A 17,453-nucleotide genomic window follows, 5' to 3' on the forward strand; every position below is an offset into this window, starting at 1 on the left:
TCCATATGCACGTGTATGCTTTTGAGATAGCTAGATGGTGAGATCCAGAGGTAGGTTACTAGTTACCTTTAAATTTTCGTCATAAGTATATAGGCTACTCGAGTGTTTTGATGCGGCTGCCTACGCATACTCTGAAGTTTGAAATGCTGCTCCGACATCCAAAATGGTAGAACCACTGATCAAGAGTATCGTCGTTTAGACGGTTCGTAATTTGTTGCCGAAATATCCTCAACATATGGGTGGGGGTACCAGACCTAGGCAATTTTCAAAAAGGGGTGCAGCAGGAAAAAAGGTTAAGAAACAATGTTTTAGAGTTAGACAATCAGTCGAGTATGTGACACTCCTTTATTACCAAAATGAGAGATGTGGCGCTACGTAAGCCTTGGTAGATGCTGTTTACAAATCCCGGGATTTCATTGGGGTTGATCCCGGGATCTGGATTGCTTGAAATCCCGGGATCCCGGGCTCGGGATTTCCCGGGGTCATAACGCTACCTACCATTTGCATACCAACATGCAACAGTAGAATAGTCAAAAATGCAACAGCTTTTTCGAATGTACTCACAGCGGATCAGGGAGCCTGAGTCACAACGACCAGTTCAGGATCTAATGGTCTACAATACTGCATTTTATGCTACAATACTCCAGATTAAAATATTTTCTTACAGTCTGCCAGTCGTATTCATCCACCACCAGTCTATAGCAGTACGATCCATGCTTTTCAAATCCTGCTGCCTCGTCACAATCTGGTACATCTTGGTTGGATTTTTTGCAAATGTACTTCCTATTAACAACGGATAAGCATTATCAATGATACTATAACAGCTCGCACCCTGCATTTAAAAACCTTGATTTATCACACTGTGTATCATCCCAAGATCCCTGAGATTGTGCATTGTTTATTTCATCTGTGATTTCGATGCAATCCTCTTGGACTGAAGCGTCAGCTGTGTTGGCTCCATTGTCAGGTTGTCCAGCTTTCCACACACTTGTGAATGAGATCAGTTACAGTTATCATGATAGAAAATATGATGGTCGAAAATCACCCAGTAAGTTAGCAATCAAGTGGGTAGGCACATACTGCAATACAATAAAATGGAGTATGATACCGTAAGTCATTTCCAGTATGACAATTGAATAACAATTACACATGCTGACCGAGTTACCATAGAATATGAAGAAAATTTAAAAAGTGAGGAATAGTTATGAAATCATAAACATCAATGTGACAGATTTGCGCGTAGAGTGCTTGATCCATCACCAATATATTGTACAATTATATTAGACCTGAAACGTGAAAGACATATACTCACGGTATGGTGTTATCAAATACTGTGCCATCACTCCAAACGATTGAGCCTTCGAATGAAATATCATTAGCTCCAACCCAATAGTCACTTCCCGTATTGGCAATGAACTTATTATAAACATAATCCTGAAACATAACTCAATAAGTAAGCAGTCAAAGAAGTCAAGACAATAATGAGTTACCCTTTCAGTGGCATCTGCGAGGCTCACAAGATCTCCACCCATTGTCTGACAATTGGAGCGAGCTATATTCCAAGACACTCTTGCGCTTGAGCTGAAATAACACTGACCAGCATTCTCCGTCCAATCGGTAGGGCATACGGCCAAACAGCATTCTTAAGAAATATATGTATGATTATATATTGTATCATTAATTATGACTGTATAAGGGATGGAAGGGGGGCAGAGTAACGAGCTTGGAAGTTTTCGTCCATCTCCGTATAACCAATCATTTGTCTCTATCATAGTCTCTGACAAATACTTCTACTACCACTCAGTGTCACTCTTGGCAACAAATATATGATTCAAGGTACATAGGACTAGACCAGGGATTATTAGCATGGGCCCAGGGTCCAGAAGACTGGTCGTCGAGGGTCCATCAAATACGGGTCCATCTACTTTGTGAATGTCGGCAATGTCGGCGCAATGTCGGCGCAATGTCAGCGCAATGTCGGTAATGTCGGAGCAATGTAGGTGCAATATACGAACTTATACCGTGCAATATACTTATATTCAAATATTTATAACTGATATTACACTTGACATATAGCAATGTCGATGATGTTGCCGCAATGTCGATAATACCAGCGCAATGTCGACAATGCCGGCGCAATGTCGATGATGTAAGCGCAATGTAGATACAAAATACGACCTTATAACTTACAATAGACATATTTAAAAAACTTTTTAGTAGATATGGCTCATGTTTAATTGGGTGAGTATGCTATGCTTGATATTTTACTTGACCGATAGCAATGTCGATGATGTTGCCGCAATGTCGATAATACCAGCGCAATGTCGACAATGCCGGCGCAATGTGGATGATGTAAGCGCAATGTAGATACAAAATAAATCAGTTATAATTATTTGAATATAAGTATATTGCACGGTATAAGTTCGTATATTGCACCTACATTGCGCCGACATTACCGACATTGCGCCGACATTGCCGACATTGCCGACATTGCCGACATTCACAAAGTAGATGGACCCATCAAATACCAATGTATTAACTACAAATATCCAGCTACATAGTCCGTATTCAAAAGATATGTCCTTGACCTTAATTTAGACTGATCTTCGTTTTGTCTTATTTTCAGAGCTCACAGCATGTCACAATAGTCACATGAACAATACTAATTACACTCCAACTTTCAACAAAGTTAAAATTCTATTTTGTGAGAACATATTCCCACAACAACACTGGTATCAGTCGAGTCAAGGTAATGTTACAACTTCAACGATGTGCTTGCTGTGAGAAATGTAGATTAGAAGTGTTACGTGATATATTTGTGCAAACTATATAGGATATATCAACATTCAAATCTGCAATTGATTCAATAAAAGACAATAAATTCTGGAGACGGTAAACAACAACAATCGGTGTGCTCTAGGAGTCTATATGTCTAAGATAGAAGTTGTCGTGATACTTCGAGTTATCCAGGCCTCCTGGAACAAACTTCTGGAGTCAGACCACATACCACTGCAGACTTGGACAACTAGATAATTCTAGTAGTCTAATTTCAATAAATTGGAACGAAATGCCACCAATCTAATTCTAATCTAATTTGTGAAATGTTTCTATGCTCTAATTCTAATTTAATTTATGAAAAGTTCTTATGCTCTAATTCTGAGTTCTTGCGAATTCGGCAATTCTAATTCTAATCTAATTTGAAAAACTGTGTAGCTCTAATTTTAGTTCTAATCTAATTTGGACAAAGCTGTGTAGCTCTAATTCTAATTCTAATCTAGTTTGGAAAATATTGTGTAGCTTTAATAGTGTAATGATGCGTGATGCGTCTGGTTTCTCGATCGGTAGGTCGTGGGTTCGATCCCTGGCTGTGTCAGACCAAAGACTCGAAAACTGGTATCCGCAGCTATCCTGCTAGGCGCTCAGCATCCACGGATAGCATGGAAGAGAAAAAACGGGGGTGCAGACTAGGCGGCCTTACGGTCGTATCGCATCTCCGTCGTCAAAGCATCTCAATAGTACAGGCGAAAAAGAATATCATATCTCTCTCTCTTTCTGTAATCTAATTCGCAAAATTTGAAAACTGTCTAGTTGTCCAAGTCTGAACCACTGCCTTACAGTGGACAACACAGTCCTACGGACAGTTTTCGGTCCCGCCCCGCCGCACGGATAATGTGACGCGCAATCTCACATTATACTTGTTTACGGCTTTGAATAATCATCAACGTCCACTATTCTTTTCTATTTTGATTCTTTGCCTCCGGCCAGTAGTCCGGTGGAAAGTCAGCTGTTCTGTCGTTATTATTGCCTTTCTATTTGTCTCCTGATCTCTATTCCAGTCTCAATCCCTGGCCGCAGTCTTTTCCCATGACATATGCCAAGAAAACCCGTTAACAATGAATGACGGGACCATCCTGATTCCCGAGACAGATTGAGATGAATTCAAGGATTCCGAGAGACACTTTGTTAGTCAGTCAGACTGCATTATGGAGGATCAGTACATCCATCCCCGACCTATAGGCTATGCTGCCACTGAGATTCTGGCAGAAGATTCTAACGTCGTGTTATTGGAATTCCCAGTCAGTAATGACATTTATATAGCTCAGTGATTTTACCCCAGTGATTCTGTGATCCAATAATGTGATATTCTTACCGGAAAAAAAGTTTTATCCGGTAGTTTAGCTTTGAAATGATCAAAACACTAGTATTTTTTGCAAAATTTGCTGCAGTTTTGGTGAATTTCCTTTGCTTTTACGACGCTCAATATGCAACGTCCTGCCTTCGAGCGAGATAGTGCAATGGTTATGCGTCCGGCTTCTCGAGCGGTAGGTCGTGGCTTCGATCCCCGGCCGGGTCATACCAAAGACTTCGAAAATTGGTATCCGCAGCTATCCTGCTAGGCGCTCAGCAATAACGGATAGCATGGAGGAGAAAAAAACCGGGGGCGCAGACTAGATGACCTCATGGGGGCCGTATCGCAACTCCGTCGTCAAAAGCATCTCGATGGTGTAGGCGAAAAAGAATATCATATCTCTCTCTCTACTCTCAATACGATGTATAGGCTATTTAGACTTGCTATCATAATAATAAAATAAAGATTATATCAAAAAGTTGGCAAATCGCGAGACACCGACGACGTCATAGTGTGTTAGAGACGTAGTATCTATGTTTAGATTGTGCAGTTGTGCATCATTCACATTTAGTTAGGACCCTTTGACGTCATGTCCGGCTGGATACATTTCGTATAGTAGTTGGCGCGAATTTGTAGTGAGAGTAGAGCCGGGAAAGTTGGTAAGTTTTGAGTTAGGGTTAGGATTAGATTGTGTATTTATTGGAGTATTTTGATTTCAGTTTACCGTATTCTATTCGTAAGACATTGTGTCAACTTATTAAAAATTCAAGAGACGCAGAGAAGGTTGTGCTTTGTCTTGCATTGAGTACGCGTTGAACACTACCGGAAAGAAACCCTGTGAGACCTTGCATAAAGTAAATTGCCTGGGATCGCAATAGTAAACAACTACAGACACTTGGCGGTAAAGACTGGGCCAAGTGAACTGCTCTTACGGTACTTGGCGGTAAATACTGGACCAAGTAAACAACTAAGGCTGCTTGGCGGTAAACACTGGGCCAAGTAAACAACTTCAGACACTTGGTGGTAAAGACTGGGCCAAGTTACGGACTACAGCCCCTGATAAGAAACAACTACAGACACTTCGCGGTAAAGACTGGGCCACGTTATTGTTAAAGAAGTATAGAAGACTGCATCATGAATGATACAGAAGAGTTATCTCATGTCGAACAACATGAAGAAGCCGGTACCCAAGCTGTACCGCTAGTGGATACAGAAACAAGACAGAGGATTCCCACAGAAAAGGGAAAGGATTTTAAAATACAGCAGTTACGTCAGAAACGTAAGTCAGCATTTTCTGCATGTAATAGATCTATCTGCAAACTACAAGTCTCTATGGCGCAGTCCGATTTGCATATTTGGAAAACCAATAAGGCTGACGTTGAAACTGACTTTGTGACTTGTACAGCAATCCACACTGAATTAGTTGACAGTCTGGAAGATGCGCAGGAAATTCATACTGCTATGATGTCATTTAATTCACTGCTTGAATGTTATAATAAAACAATGGCTAGCATTGAAGATGCCATACAACGTCTTGAAATGAAGGAAGACGATGCTATTTCACTAGGAGAAAGTGCTATTAGCGGTGCGCACTCTATTTCCTCCAGGAGGTCAGTAAGATCCAATAAGTCCCGTTCATCAATGGTGTTGAAGATTTCTGAAGCGGCTGCAGACAAAGCTGTTTGTGAAACGGAACTATTGTTTGTCGAAAAGGAGAATATGCTCCAAGCTGAGATGTCAAGGAAACAAAGAGAAATGGAGGCTGAAATTGCCAGACAAAGAGATAAATTGAAAGCAGATATGGAAGACACCAGAGCAAAAATGCAATTAGAACTGGACAAATTGAAGATTCAGAAAGAAAGAGCGAAGGCAGAAGCTAGAGAGAATGTTCTCGCTGAACACCAGGAAAACAGATCCTTGAGTGGTCGAAGTAACTCAAGTAAGTTGCGTAATCATAATTCTAGTCTGATTCCGCACTCGATTGAACTGCAGCAGCCTACCACTGTTATTTCGCCACGAACTGCTCCTATGCGTAACGTGTCAGTTGGCTCATTGCCTCAAAATCAACATAGTAACGCTAATTTATATGTCAAGCCAAGAGTTGTATTACCAGCAGAAGAGTTGAGTGTCTTTGATGGAACGATTCCTTTGAAATATCCAATTTGGAGAAGTCGATTTAGAGACTTGATTGAAAGTAATGTTTTCGAAGCTAGTCGAAGAATTAATTATCTCATGAATTATACTGCTGGAGAAGCAAGAGAGTCAATTGAAGGATATATTATTGATGCCACTGATGAAAGCTATCTCGAAGCAATGGCAACTTTGGACAGATGGTATGGTGATAAATTGGCAATTTATCAAGAGTACAAGACTAAACTTCTGAATTGGCCAGTTATTTCGACAAATGACGGAGGCAAAAGCATTCGAAAATTTTCCAATTTCTTGAACAGTTGCAAGCGTCTCATACCGAAGGAAGGTACCCGACCTATGTTGGATGATGAGGAGTTGAATCAGAAATTGTCAATCAAACTTCCGAGAACTGTTAGAGAAGCCTGGTCTAGAAAGGTATTCGCTTACAAAGAGAGACGGAAGTTGACAATTGAGGAAGCTGCAGAAAGGGGCATGTCAGTACCTGACATACCTAGCTTTCCTCAATTCAAGATGTTCACCGAACACGTAGAAGAAGAAGCTTTCATTGCATCTCAACCTGTTGTTGGGACTGCAGTATTGGATCAGATTGTTGCTGAGCAAAGAAAGAGTAACCCTCCGCAGAGCCGCAACAAATATGTTAAAGCAACACGAGCATTTGCCACAAATGTGAGTAATTCTGATAAGAATGAGCAGATAAAGAATGATCATAGTCATACAAAGTCGTGCCTATTCTGCCAAAATCTGCATTCACTGGATGCATGCATTGAATTCAAAAACAAAGCATACGAAGTAAAGATTGAATTCATCAAGAAAGAAGGATTATGCTTTCGATGCTTGAGACATGGACACATATCAAGGTTTTGTCGAAATCCTCTTCATTGTTCGGTATGTGAGAAAAATCACCCGACGTCTCTGCACTCGAATAATTCAAGGTCGCAAAATGCTGCACGCAATGGGACGCAATCCTTGCAAACTGAAAGGGATAAACCAGATGGTATGAGAGCCACGTGTTTGATGGCGTCTGCCACAAAAACAGTTCGAACTACTAGAATAGTTCCAGTGTACATTTTTCAAAGAGACAATCCTAGCGTGAAAATGAAGACTTACTGTGCATTGGATGAGCACAGCGATGCCTGTTTCATTTCGGAAAACTTGTGTAAAGTGATGGATGTGAAAGGTATCGAAACCACGATCCGAGTTGATTGCCTGGGTACTGGAAGTACCTCAAAGGCATTGAAGGTTAAGTCGTTATTCATCGAAAGTTTGGACTGTAACTCATTGGCCTTGCCAGCCTGCTATTCTCGTGAAGAGATTCCAGTTAATACAAAACAAATTGTGACACGAGAAATTGCATCGAGCGATCCAAGTTATGCTGAGATTTTGAAAGAATTACCAGATTTCGATGGTAATATTGAAGTCGGACTTCTGTTGGGAACCGATTGTCCTAAGGCACTCAAGCCTACTGAAGTCATATCAAGTATGAAGTCTGATAGCTATGCTGTAAAAACTTTAATGGGCTGGAGCATAGTTGGATTGACATCAGGAGCAAGACAACCTGATGAGCGATACTGTAATAGAATCCAGAGTCAAGAGATGACTGAAAGTAATTTGGTGCCATTGTACAGTACCAAAGAGATGATATCGCCTAAAGCAATTGCTCAAAGTTTTGAACTTGATTTTTCTGAGTACAGGAAGAACTCAAATTCGTTCATGGGAGGTACATTTCCTGCGAATGAAATGATATCAGTGGAGGACAGAAAATTCATGGACAAATGTGAAAATAGTATCAAGTTCACTGAGCAAGGGTGTTACGAGTTGTCACTACCGTTTAAGAGTGACAACCCAATTATTACAGATAACAAGCCACTTGCATTGCAACGTTTGAAGAGTATCAAGAAGCGTATGAAGCAAGACGCTCAGTTCAAGATGCATTATTTTGAGTTTGTCAACAAACTGATAAAGAAAGGTCATGCTGTTCGAGTAGACAAGAATGACCATGGAATTGTTGGCAAGAAATGGTACTTGATACATCACGGAGTTTATCATCCGATGAAACCTGGAAAAATCCGAGTGGTGTATGATGGCAGCGCTAAGTTCCAAGGCGTTTCGCTGAATGATCTACTGCTTACTGGACCTTGCCTTACCAATAAGCTGATTGGTGTATTGATGAGATTCCGTAAGGGAAGTTATTGTTGGACCGCAGATTTGGAGCAGATGTTTTATTCAGTGAATCTGTCTCCCAACCATCAAGACTTCTTCAGATTCCTGTTCTGGGAAAATGATATTGAAGGTGAACCCATCGAGTATAAAATGAATGTTCACAGCTTCGGAATATCCAGTAGTCCAGGCTGTAGCATCTTCGCATTGATGAAGACTGCGCAAGAAAATAAGAAGGAATTCGGAGACTCAATTGCTAAGGTAATATTGAGCAATTCCTATGTTGACGATATTTTATGTAGTGGAGATGATATTGAAATGATGGCATCCTATGCCAAATTGACGAAGGACATGTGCAAACGTGGCGGCTTCAAACTAACAAAGTATGCTGCTAATCATCCGATGATTTTGAAACAAATTCCTACTGAGGAATGTTGTATTGAAGCGAAAAACTTGGAAGGAGAGCATGCACCTCCTCCCATTTTGAGAACTCTTGGAGTTGAATGGTCAATAGAACATGACAGTTTCATGTTTCGCATAACTTTGAAGGACCGTCCATTCACAAGACGAGGTATTTTGGCAACGGTTTCCAGTGTTTGGGATCCGCTGGGATTTCTCAGTCCTGTTTTGCTTGAAGGAAAACAGATATTGCAAGCACTTACCAAGGACAATCATGATTGGGATGATGAAGTTCCAGAACAACTGCGTCCAAGATGGGAAAAGTGGCGCATGGGATTACCAGAGTTGGCAGATCTTAAAATCAAAAGATGCTTCAAGCCTCAAGATTTTGGAAAGTTGAAGAAGGTGGAGCTTCACCACTTCAGTGATGCATCAAGTTATGCATATGGTCAGTGTTCTTATTTGAGATTAATTGATGAGTATGACCGCATTCATTGCTCACTTGTAATGGCGAAGGCAAGAGTTGCGCCATTGAAATCTGTGTCGATACCGAGACTAGAATTGACTGCAGCTTTGGTGTCTGCAAGAATCAGTACTATTCTCGAAGAAGAGCTTGAATATGAAAATGTGACTCAAGTATATTGGACTGACAGTAAAGTAGTTCTTGGATACATATCAAATGAATCAAAGAGATTTCACATTTATGTTGCTAATCGCGTGCAAGAGATTCGTGACAAGAGTGATCCAGCGAATTGGTATCACATTGAGTCAAAGTGCAATGTTGCAGATGAAGTATCTCGTGGCATGAATCCGTCTGAACTGACAGCAACTTGTCGATTTGTAAATGGACCGGAATTTTTGTGGAACGAGATTGAACTTGCCAAGAAGTTAAGAGCAAGTCAACACAGTGAATTGGAACACAATGATCCCGAAGTGAGAAAAACGGTATTAAAGACAAAATGTCAGGAACAGCGCAACTTGTCAGAGTTGATGCTGAAGTTTTCAAGAATGGAAAAGGCCGTAAGATTTGTCATGGTTATGAAAAAATTCGTGCAATATTTGAGAAGGAAGTCACCAGCTGTGATTAAGCAACAGTTCAAAAGTAATTTCACTGTTAAAGATGCACATGGTGCGAAAATAGAATTGATCAAGATGGCTCAAAGAGAAGCCTATCCTGAAGAAATTGAAGTTCTGGAAAGAAAATGTAATGTAAAGAGGAGCTCTCCTCTTTATAAGCTGAAGCCGTGTTTGGATGCTGATGGAGTGTTACGAGTTGGTGGTAGATTAGATGCTGCCAATTTGTCTGAAGAATTGAAGCATCCTGTGATTTTGCCAAAATCACACCACGTTACGACTTTGATGATCAGAGATATTCATGAAAGAACACATCATCAAGGAAGAGGCATAACACAGAATGCCATCAGAGAAAATGGTTATTGGATAGTTGGTGGAAGATCTTCTGTTTCCACAGTAATTGCAAATTGTGTGACATGCAAGAGACAGAGAGGAAAGTTCGTGGAGCAGATTATGGCTGATCTCCCGTCCGATAGATCCGAAGTTGGACCTGCATTTTCGTTTTGTGCATGCGATATATTTGGACCTTTCATTATCAAGCAAGGAAGAAAGGAGCTAAAGAGGTATGGAGTTCTGTTTACTTGTCTTACTAGCAGAGCAGTAAGAATTGAAGTAGCTCCAAGTCTGGAGACTGACAGTTTCATAAATGCGTTGAGACGTTTTATATGTCGAAATGGACCAATCCGACAACTGAGATGTGATAGAGGATCTAATTTTATTGGCGCTTCAAGAGAGTTGAAGCAATCATTCGAATTGATGAATGAAAATAAAGTTCGTGAATTTCTCTTACGAGAAAACTGTGATTATTTTCCATTCAAGTTTAATGTACCCTTGGCTAGTTCACAAGGGGGAGTTTGGGAACGTCAAATCAGATCAATTCGTGCTGTACTAAGCACGCTTCTTGTCAAACATGGACAGCAATTGGACGAAGATACTTTGTCCACATTCATGGCTGAAGCCGAGGCTATCGTCAACTGCAGACCTTTGACTGTGGAGAATTTATCAAGCATTGATGGTCCGCTACCGTTGACTCCTAATCATATACTTACTGGGAAGTCAAAGTTGGTTTTGTCTCCACCTGGATACTTCGGAAGACCTGATCTTTACGTGAGAAAGCGTTGGAGAAGAGTGCAACATTTGGCAAATGAATTTTGGCAACGATTTCGAAAGGAATTTTTGCAGAATTTGCAACTACGCAGCAAATGGAATGACACCAAGCGAAATCTTGAAATTGGTGATATTGTGATCGTAGCTGACGACAGCGTGGCAAGAAATTTCTGGAAGTTGGGAAGAATCGTGAAGGTGTATCCTGATGAAGATGGTCATGTTCGCAAAGTTCAATGCAGAATGGCTAATCATGCATTGGATAACAGAGGGAGGCCTATGACTGAGACTGTTTTATTGGATCGACCGATCCAAAAATTGATTTTGTACCTCAAGTCTGAGAACTATAGGGATTGATTCCCGACAAGGAGCCACTTTGTATATTGTGTTAGTTTCGTTTGAGTGTTTAGAAATGCACCATTTCTAGGGAAGCCATGTTAGAGACGTAGTATCTATGTTTAGATTGTGCAGTTGTGCATCATTCACATTTAGTTAGGACCCTTTGACGTCATGTCCGGCTGGATACATTTCGTATAGTAGTTGGCGCGAATTTGTAGTGAGAGTAGAGCCGGGAAAGTTGGTAAGTTTTGAGTTAGGGTTAGGATTAGATTGTGTATTTATTGGAGTATTTTGATTTCAGTTTACCGTATTCTATTCGTAAGACATTGTGTCAACTTATTAAAAATTCAAGAGACGCAGAGAAGGTTGTGCTTTGTCTTGCATTGAGTACGCGTTGAACACTACCGGAAAGAAACCCTGTGAGACCTTGCATAAAGTAAATTGCCTGGGATCGCAATATAGTGTACCTGTTCTCATAAAATATTCGATATTATTTGAGTGCCGAACGTTAAACGAGTATGTTTGCGTGATGCAGGCTACTTTCTGTAAAATTCAATTAAATAACGAAATATCTAAGGAACTTCACGCCGAAAATGGTAAATATTGGTAAGGCTCGTGCTTTGTACCGGGAATTGGCTACTAGAAAGTATATGATATGTGTATAGTTTTAACTGCTACATCTATAGCTAGCATATCGTCTTCCAAAAACATAGCCTACTTTGCTGTAGTATGGGAGCTTCTGTAATAACCTTAGAAAGGTGGTTCTCGACCAGCGATTTGACTGCTCGAGGGTGCCGTGAGAAAATGTGGCATTAAACAGGCCGACGTATATGAAAAGTAAGGAATTCAAATTATGTGTCTGTAGGGTTACCATATTTTAGAAATCTGAAAAGAGGACACTTTTTCAAAATTTTCCAACTTGCGATATCGGATGTAAATCCTTAAAAATGGTAAATTTTTCCCATTTCGTGGTCGGTTGACCGAAAAAAAAGAAAAAGGTCAACTTTACGGCTCCAAGGTGGGTGTCTGATTCCATAGACTAATCCAAGTTGCATCGACATCTTCCTGTCTATTCATTGTATCGCATTTTTGTGGTGTATTGAACTGATAAAATTGCTAATAAACCAATGATGAACTCCCGAAATACAGGTTTTCCTTCCGTATGATCCGTTGGTTGACTAAAATAAGGTCAACTTTCCGGCTCAGCTCCCGAAATAGCGGCCGCAGCGTCACTTCAGTGCTGATTGCTGGTTTACCGTATCTCAGTCGGATTTTGCCCTCTTTTTAACCGAAATTCTCAAAACGAGGACAAAATCTCAGAAAATAGGACATTTGGGCGTCCTCCGAGAACACTTTCGAATAATTCAAAAAAGAGGACAAATCCTCTTAAGACGTATGGTAAACCTATGTGTGTGGCATAATCGGTGGCATAATCGGATTAACTGATGAAAACGAAGAGTACGATATGTTTTGTTTGAGCAAACATTGTATGCTTCGCACCAAGGAAAAGATGATCCGGTCCTGAGAATTCTGTCAGGTTGTTAACTATGCCGCCGCTCGTGTGTGTTGGGTTACGGTATTTCTTACCAAACTTTAAAATTACAAATAAAATGCAGCCCGCCCAAAATGTTTGCAATTCATGCGGCTCACACATGTCGCATTATGCTCAAAAGGTTCTCTACTACTGTCCTACTCGAAGTACTTTAAATTTCGAATCCGACTCATTTTCAAAAGCTACGAATTTGTGCTGCTTTTGTATAAAGTCGATTGGACTTTGTCGTATGCTATGACACTGACAAAACTGTGAAGTCGTCGAATGTCTACGCATTCACTACGAACAGCCCTAATGGGACTATATTACACCTATTCTCAGACAATGACATATACAGCTTATCAGTTTTTCAGTGTGGTGGCCATCGTAGAAAATTTCGAGCTTTTGTCAAGGTGAGCCATCAAGTTCCGACAATTATTAGGTTTATGATTTACCGAATTAATACACACTCCACAATCATTCATTACTCCAATTATTTTATTTTATTTATAACAATGAAACATTAATATTCTACCTGTCAGAATCGCACACGATAAAAATAATTGAAAATAGTCTTTCCGGGAAACCATCATTTACAGATCCAGTTAGATTCGGAAATCTCGGGGCTGTCGTCGCTAATTTCTACCTTCTCACGTACGGCTCAATATTCTCGCATCACGTCTATCCGAATACAGAGAGAGGAATGGCAACCTGGTATGGTAAAAAATGGTCGTAACCTTTCGTGCAATTAGAAGACCTCCCTGCACCGTGAATGAAAATGCACTAAACAAACAAATAACCAATCTGAGAGAGCACGAGTTATCATTTACAACATATCAAATATTAGACTAATATAAAGTTCGAACTCATTAGCATTGGGATTTATTCATACAAATATTGGAGTCTGAATATTATATACATGACTTTTGGTGCGTTGGCGTTACCATTACACTATGCTTATTTTTCGAGTTATATAATCCACGAACCAAGAGGTTTTGGCAAATCTTTATAGGATTGTAATATAATTTATCCTGTTGCAACATCAAGTAAAATATGATAATATTTGAGGCCTATTTAATTATACCAGACACGTGCAGTTTGCGGGAGTTGGTGGGTACAGGTTAAAAACGTGTCTTTTTTGTCTGAAGGCCAGGAGATGAGATTTCTGCATGTACGCAGGCCCGCAACTGCCACACCCCAAACCCCCCCCCAATTGTGGTCGACCTCGCAGGGGCCAAAAATTATATCGTGAATTAACATAAATTATAGTCGCTAGCTGGCTTGGGTACCTCTCCCCCAAGAGAAAAACGCATAATTTATAGAGATATAAATTCCGGCGTCACCCATTACCGCATCACGACACACCAAGACGTTGACAATGATGTTTCGGCCAACATGCGACTCTGCTGAGCCGCGAGGAAACCCTGACCAAAAATTATCTTTGACTAGGACTATAGACCTACATCATTACCAGGACATTCATTCCGTACCAATGATCTATGCAGTATCGGTATCATCAGTTTTGTTAATACTTTCATCATTTCAAAACACCTCAAAACTGCGATAAAATGAAAAGATAGGAAGGTGTCGAAACGACTTGGAGTAGTCTTTGAAATCAGACACCCACCTGGGCCCAGGCGATGTAAAAAAGAGGCATGAACACTTAATGAAAATTAAAGCAGAGAATATAAAAGACAAGCGACAAAATGAGGTGACATGTGGTGGAAGGTGAGATCGATATGCTATAGGTCGTGGTCCGATAATCCGACTATATAGTAGGCCTATTCATTTAGAAGAAATTCCTTATATTCGACTTGAATGGGGACATGCTGGACGACTGTCGCGTAGCAGGCGAGATGCTGTTCTACAAGTGAGGTCCGGCTAGAACGATGCGTTTTCTTGTATTCCGTCCTATTATGCTATAACTGTTGAGCCGACGACGTTTTCGTGGGTCACAACCATTCCATCGTATAAGATGAAGTATATATCGGGTGCGAATCTCCAAAGGCTCATATAGGCTACTACATGTTTTATCGAAAGCCTTCGCACAATTTTGGTGTCATCATACAACTTTTGAAAAAACAAAAAACAATTTTGTTTCTTTTGAAATGGCATATTTAAACGAATGTTTAAATTAAGATGTATAATGAATGACATACATGCTTTAGACAAAGTGTTTTAAAGCACCATTTGTTTTGATTGCAACTATATTTTTCACGCTCTTTCTTTCTATTTCTTCTTGAGTAAGCCTACGTTCTACATCGTGTCTTACTCTGGGCTTTTTTTGTCGTCGTAAGTACGGTGACGGACGCGGGGGAAGTGGAGCCCAGACGGCGAGAATGAAACCCAGGTCAACAGCGTAAGTGGCGTCGAAGCTAAACACCAGTACGAACGCTGTTGCAATATTGTATGTGAGTCATATACACCTGGATGCAATTATGCATCTCTCTCGTCGACTCATATCAATGCTAGATATTCATACTAACTGAATTTTGTGATCGATACATTGTGTGGCAATAATACAAGGCCGTGGTATCACATCTATTGTTTTGGTGTACTATGATAAATAAATATACACGATTGCACCTCTATCGACTCATCGGTATGGTAATCGAATGACCATTGACCATACTTCATATGTAGTTGTAATGCAAATGACGTAGGCCTATCATCTTTTTACAGTCACGCCAATTATTGTGTGATCAACTCTTTTGTGGCGCAAATTCCGGTACAAATAAAGCGGGGACGATCGGGGAATTGCTTCCATGATAGCTGCCCCTATAACTACGAGCAATGATCACATGAATGAACCGGAACTTCGGTAAACTTGGATTACTGGTGCACACCGCGGTTTACTGCTACCACGATATCCCGATATGGAACCAAATTAATAAATGAAACATGCTAAACCTAATTACTGTGATAAATGCTATCATAGGCTATATAGAAAATCCGCACTGAAAAACGTGATTAACCAAGGGATGATAGGCATCCAGCGAATTATTTGATCATTTCATTTCATGCATAGGCCTACTCAGCACCGTAACTGCCGCACCCCAAACCCCCCAATTGGGGGGGGCGAGCTCGAAGGGGCCCAAAATTATTTCGTGAATTAGCATAAATCATAAAGTATTTTTTGAAAATTCATGCCAATTTTTCAAATTTTTTTCGCGCTGGGCGCGAATTCAAGAAGCCATTTATCTTTATTATTGGGTGTTAGGCCATTACCCCGCTACGACCCACCAAGACCTACAATCAAGTTTTACATATATATACATATATATTTAATTGTCTATAGGCGCCTAAATGGCTGGCGCCAAATGTTCCTGTCCAGGAAATCAGAACCCCACATAACAAATGCCATCTCGCAGAGAAAAATTAATTGCCGGTGCAGAAGTACCAATTTGAAATCGCGTGCGTCTTTTAGTTTAGTACGTATGGGCGATTTGAATATCTTATTTTGACATAGCAGACAGGCCACGAAATGCCATTACGTAACGAAGTCATTATACCCACGGGTCCGTCCGAATATGTTCAATTATTATTTATGGGCCCTAAATTTTCCAAGACACCTCACTCGGCTTTACCGATAAATCTGATTACATGAGCAGAGAGAGGATAAAAAATTGACAGCAATATATATGCAATTCCCGATCATATTGACCAATTCAATCATGAATGATAGAAATTTTCCGTGCTTGGCGCGAATTAGCCTACCTAAAGAAGCCAACAATTTTTGCTGAGAAGTAGCGGTAAAGAGGTATCGGGGGAGTTTGGTCAGAGGGGTGCAGAGGTTTGCTTTATCGCCCTATGGGGGGTGACAAGACCAACGTATTGGGGGGGGGGGCTGACGAAGTGCTGTTACGGTCCTCTTGGAATGAAGTCGGAGAAATCACCTTTTTTGTGAGTCAACTCACCAAAATTTAGCTGTAAAAGTGTAATTTCGAGGTCGAGCCGAAAAGTTGACCTTTTTTCCTAGCCAACTCGCCGGTGATTTCAGTCTGTATGCCCATCTTTCGGTTCCCAATATTTGGGGAGGCGATGATCGCTGTGGAGTTTGAAAAGGGGGCGATGAGTCGAAAAAGGTTGGGAACCACTGGTTTTGGCGATTCTATATGTTTTGATATAGCAGACTGGAAGTCACGAAATAACATCATGTAACGAAGTCATACCAACGGGTCCGCCCGCCAGAAGATGTTTAATTTTTATTTACGGGCCACCCCGTTTTCAAGACACTTCACTCAGCTCTACCGGTAAATCTAATTACGTGAGTAGAGAGGAAAATAAATTGATAGCATAATGTATATGCAATCGCCTATCTGATTGACCGATTTTATCATAAATTATCCAAAATTTTCGCGCTTCGCGCTGGCTCACAATACAGTACAGTTGATTTCGTGACAAACGCGAACAACGTGATGAGAGGGTCGTTTTATCACCCTATGGGAGCCCAAGACCCACGTTTTTGGGGGCCTGACGAGGTGCTGTTTCGTTCCTGCCAACGGGTATACGCCTGAAGATGCTTAATTATTAATGGTGTGGTCCTACCTTTTCAAACACACCTCGCTC

General features: G+C 40.7%; 1 protein-coding gene across 1 annotated transcript in view; it reads right to left on the bottom strand.

Annotated features, from left to right (window-relative positions):
- LOC145459498 (uncharacterized) overlaps positions 1 to 13,600 on the bottom strand; it is a 54,336-nt gene extending 40,736 nt beyond the window's left edge. The window contains exons 1-5 of the mRNA XM_080338157.1: positions 13,420 to 13,600; positions 1,491 to 1,642; positions 1,313 to 1,434; positions 847 to 987; positions 666 to 783 (exon numbers count right to left, since the gene is read on the bottom strand). Of these exons, the coding sequence (XP_080194283.1) occupies positions 666 to 783; positions 847 to 987; positions 1,313 to 1,434; positions 1,491 to 1,642; positions 13,420 to 13,477 (591 nt within the window). The 5' untranslated portion in view covers positions 13,478 to 13,600. The remainder of the gene's footprint in view (positions 1 to 665; positions 784 to 846; positions 988 to 1,312; positions 1,435 to 1,490; positions 1,643 to 13,419) is intronic.
- Positions 13,601 to 17,453: the final 3,853 nt, after the last annotated feature.

The sequence above is a fragment of the Botryllus schlosseri genome, chromosome 16, assembly GCF_051294905.1.
Source record: "Botryllus schlosseri isolate E-star chromosome 16, Bs_hap1, whole genome shotgun sequence".
NCBI lineage: Eukaryota > Metazoa > Chordata > Ascidiacea > Stolidobranchia > Styelidae > Botryllus > Botryllus schlosseri.